At 34.6% G+C, this 4,679-nt stretch overlaps 1 protein-coding gene across 1 annotated transcript; it reads right to left on the reverse strand.

Moving 5' to 3' along the window:
* Positions 1 to 3,474: 3,474 nt before the first annotated feature.
* Positions 3,475 to 4,679, reverse strand: LOC129874914 (transcription termination factor MTEF1, chloroplastic). The gene has a single exon (XM_055950304.1). It carries the CDS (start codon positions 4,627 to 4,629, stop codon positions 3,583 to 3,585), a length of 1,047 nt encoding a protein of 348 aa, XP_055806279.1. The 5' UTR covers positions 4,630 to 4,679; the 3' UTR covers positions 3,475 to 3,582.

Here is a 4,679-nt window from a genome sequence, read left to right on the forward strand (position 1 = left end):
AAAACCTCTGATTTCTCCCAATCTGCACATAGATTTTACATATCTCTATTTCAAGAGTACTCCATATTGTATCATGCAAATTCTTATTTCTTACAAAAAAACACATGTGACATATACTGATAATGTAAAAAATATTTACATTATGACTATAGTTTAAAGAGTTATGGTAGTTTAGGTATCATATTTACCCATTACTAATATTTTCTTTATTTCAATTAATGCGATGCTGTTTGACTTGACATATAGTTAAAGAAAAAAAGAAATAATCTTAAAATTTATGGTCTAAAACAAGTTATAAATGTTTGTGTGGTTAGGAATCATCTCGTTAAGGATAAAATAAACATTTTAGAATGATCTAATGCAATTGAGGTTTCAAATCCAAATTGAAATTTTCAAGCATCTTTCTTATCAAATAATAGTGATATGCATGTTGTTTCATAAGGTGTTAGATTAAGTTCCTCAATGAGCACAATCCTTATGTTTAGTGGCAATCATTGAGTTTAGAATTCTGAACAAACTATTTGTGTTAAGTCGAAGGAAGGTGAGGATGACGTCAAGTCATCATTCCCCGATCCCCATCTCAGTGAGAATAAAAGTATTTCGACCTATTGGGGATGATTTTTCTTATGTATTTCTCCAATTATGATTGGGTATACTTACCAATATATACCGTTCGGTTAAGTAGTTTATAAAGTATATACAAAAATGGTTACTGCCTTACTGGCTATGTATAGGTAGGTATATTTAGTATAAATATACACAATCTATACATTATGTACATTATGCAAGAAGAGCATGTGAAACATCCAAAATTTGTCTATATAGAATTCAGTCTCTTAAAGCCCATAACTCAAGAGATCATGTTATATTAACTACAAGAGATTCATAGTTATTACTCAAGACACAAATCTTTAGCTTTAACTGCTTCATTTCCTAGCAAAAAGCCCACTTTCTTGACCCTTAAAGCCCAAGAACTTCAAGGCAGGCCAGCTTCTACAAGAGGCCCATAAATCCCAGAAGGCCTACCTTCATGGGCCTTAAAAGACTAGAAAAGTAACAAGTTTATTCAATACTTTAAGCACAAATTACACTAAAGAGTCGTTTAGTGTGAGATATAAGGTATAATAATATTAAAATTATTTTATTCTGTATTTGATTGGAGATATTACGTAATCATTGAATTATTTATTCAACCATTTATACCTTAGTGATGAAATAAATTATCTCATATATATGATAGGATAACTTATTCCCAACTAAACGATCCATAAGGGTATGGTCGGCAGGGAGTTTCCTTATGTTCGGTTGGTTAAATTTTTTGAAAAAATATTTTCTTTAGGAAAAAGTTCTTGAAAATGAGAAAAATGACTTTCCTAATGAAAGTAGAAAAAATAAGTTCAACAAGTAGCATTTCACATTGATTGTGTCTTCCCCATCACACCACCCCACCTCCAATATTATTTGTCTAAATGATATATAAACATTTTTAGAATAATATAATTTGCTTACATAAAGAACACAAGAAAATAAGTTTGAAACTTACCTAGCCCATGGCTTTTCGAGCATAGTGCACTAAAGCACCAACGAAGCAAAGTGAAGCATCCAACCAATCTTTCAGCCAATTTCACGGCATATCCAATATAATTTCACAAATAAGTTTGGAGAGAGTGGTATGTACGCTACTTTGCCCCTACAACTATTTTCTAAAGCCTTTAACAACACTTGTCAAAATATTTTGCATCTTAACTCTTAACTACTACTTCCACCATAAAAAACATGTGCCAGCAAATTTGTCAATCCTCAAACAATGCAACACTTTGCAATTCATACTACCTTCCACAACTTACGACTTGAACATCACAGTTATAGTCACAATAAGTAGGAGGGAGAATACATTGGTGTTTTCAAAAAGAAACACCAAAACTTTGAGGGGGTTCTAAAACCCTGAACTAGTTAGAAGTGGAATTAATATCACCTACAATGTTTTATATGCAAGAAGAGCATGTGAAACATCCAAAATGGAAATGTTCCAAACTTGACCTCGAGGTTTAGAAACTCCGGTGAAGCAAATTACCCGAGGAAAATTGTAGATACGATTCTGGGAAACAACTCTTCCCCAGTTAATGGTTCAATAGGAAGGAGGCAACTACAATAGCACCATAGTAATTCAAGAATTTCCTCCAAGGTTCAAACAAGCTTGGAAAGTACAAGTTTGATATTATAGAAGAACGTCTTAGACATAAGATTTCAAGGATCTATAGAGTCAAATAACAAAATACCAACAAGAATAGGTAAATAACAACAACAGACCCAATGTAATCTCATAAATGGGATCTGGGGAAGTTAAGATCTACGTAGATCTTACTCCTATCTTTGTAAGGTAGAGAAATTGTTTCAGACCTTACTGCCCATTGTTTCAACAGGAGAAAAGAGAATGCAACAGTATTCTCTGACCACATAAGAAGTTTCTAGCCTACTTCAATTAATCGATTGTATAAAATAGTCATTCAACAAGTAAACTTATGTATCACCTAATCATCACATTAATTGCAAACAACAAATGAACTAAACCTTGCAAGAACACTTCAAAAAGTACCGTCTCCATTCTAATTTATATGACCCTTCCATTTTGGGTCATTCCCAAATGTTTGAATTGATTCTATTTCGATAAAACATTCACAACTTCAAGAACTCAAATTCACTAACTAATCAAAATTTTGAACTTTGATGTGATGTTTACTGCATTAAACTAACTTTTCAACCAGAATTGTACTATTTTCTTTCACTCTTATTAATATGGTATAGAAGTCAAATTTACATCTTTTTTCTTTAATAACCATGGTGTCCGGAAACCCTTGCGTGCGCCTTGACTGATGCTGTCCACCAAGGCTAGAACAGATGAGAAGAAATCACCTAGTGTTGTCTATACTGAGACTTGAACCTGAGACTTCGTGATACTCAACCCACTTCATTGGCCACAAGGCCACACCTTTAGATACTTAAAACTTAGAAGTCAAATTTATATCTTAAACTCCGTCCAATCTAATATCGTCATACAAAAAGAAAGAACGGAGTATTTTGTTAAGACCCTCAGATATCTAAAGTGATTAATCCTAACTTCAATAGTCAGGACAGAGCAGTGTCCAGTGAGACTCATTACTATTGTATACGCAGAGCAATGCCTGTTTGTAGGCATAAATCTCCAACTACACCAGGGAAAATCACGTTCCCCTACATAGGTGTGGCTATAACTAAATCCACTTAAAATTATTCAAAGACAGATTACAAATGCAATCTTTGTGAAGCAAGTACTAGATGAACATGCACACCCGAGAGCAATACTTCAAAATGCTAAATCATCACTGGATGATATCCTTTATCAAAACTTTGAATTGCATTCCACGTGAAACGATGAATACCACGAACAAAGAACATCACATCAAGGATAAAAATTATTACTTTATCGCAAAAGTGTACATCTAACCACAATTAATATATGTGAAACATTTAGTATTTGACTCTAATGATTCTCCAACATATACAAAAAATCGACCCTATCCATAGAAAAGAGTTAGTTACTTACTACAATTGCTTATCCTCCACTAACCGCAATCGCATTTCAATCAATCTGGCATTGAACTCCCCATCACTAACCTTCAACATCTCCGATAAAGATAGCGAAAACCCATGCTCCACCAAAAGCCTATGCCTAGGCTTAATCTTCCTTTCCAAACTAAACGAAAAATACTGTGGAAACTTCTTTAATTCCCCTATATCCCCATTCATCTCCTTCATAAAATACTCAACTTTCGGCCTAAAATTTTTCTCAATGCTAAATGTCAACAACCCAGGTGACCTCAAAACCATATTAACCACATCATCGCGTTTGAATCCCAAACTCAACATGTAATCAATTTTAGGGTTCAGTGTAAGCTCAACACTGGAAACAAGCAAAACAGTGGTTTGACAAGTGATCCGATTCTGACCCACAAACCCAAATTCCTTCAAGAACTCGAATGTGGGTTTCAATTGTTCTTCAACACTACAAACGAGAATTCTCGGACAACGGATAATGGATTTCCGAATGTCGTGGAAAGGGATAACGACGTCGTTTAACAGGAAATCGAAAATTGGGTAAAGGTCGATATAAGGGTCGGATGTTAAAAGCTGTGGATGCATATCAAGTATTCGACCAATTGCAGAACGTTCAATTCCCATTGAAAATAGACAAATTTCAACAGATTTGATTGTATCGAGTGTTGCTGATCGAAGATGGGGGTTTAGTTGAAGGACTTTTGTGGGGTTGATATTGAGTTCTTGAAGATAGAGTATTTTCTCCCGGAACTTGAGACCACAGTCAGTTGTACTAAGGGTGGGTTGGGTGGAGAGGTGAAGGGACTTGAGAAAGGTTTTTGTGGGTTTTGGAGAAATTGAGCAAATGGGTAATGGAGAAGAAGAGGGGTTTGTGGTGATGGAGGAAAAGGGGATTAGGGTTTTGGGAGGGTTTATCCATGTTAGCATCTCAGGTAGAATAAGTGACATTGAAGAAGAAAGGACTCTCTTGACATGCTTTGTGTTAAGAGTTTTTTTGAGTTTGTGTTTTGTAGGTAAACTACTTCTATTGTCCATCTCCTTATCCCTATTTACATATCTTTTTATTATTCTTATTGTTCAAGAAA

This window comes from Solanum dulcamara, chromosome 2 (assembly GCF_947179165.1).
Source record: "Solanum dulcamara chromosome 2, daSolDulc1.2, whole genome shotgun sequence".
Lineage (NCBI taxonomy): Eukaryota > Viridiplantae > Streptophyta > Magnoliopsida > Solanales > Solanaceae > Solanum > Solanum dulcamara.

Excerpts from the sequence above, each read along its gene's own strand:
- LOC129874914 (XM_055950304.1), bottom strand. The coding sequence starts at position 4,629 with ATGGACAATAGAAGTAGTTTACCTACAAAACACAAACTCAAAAAAACT.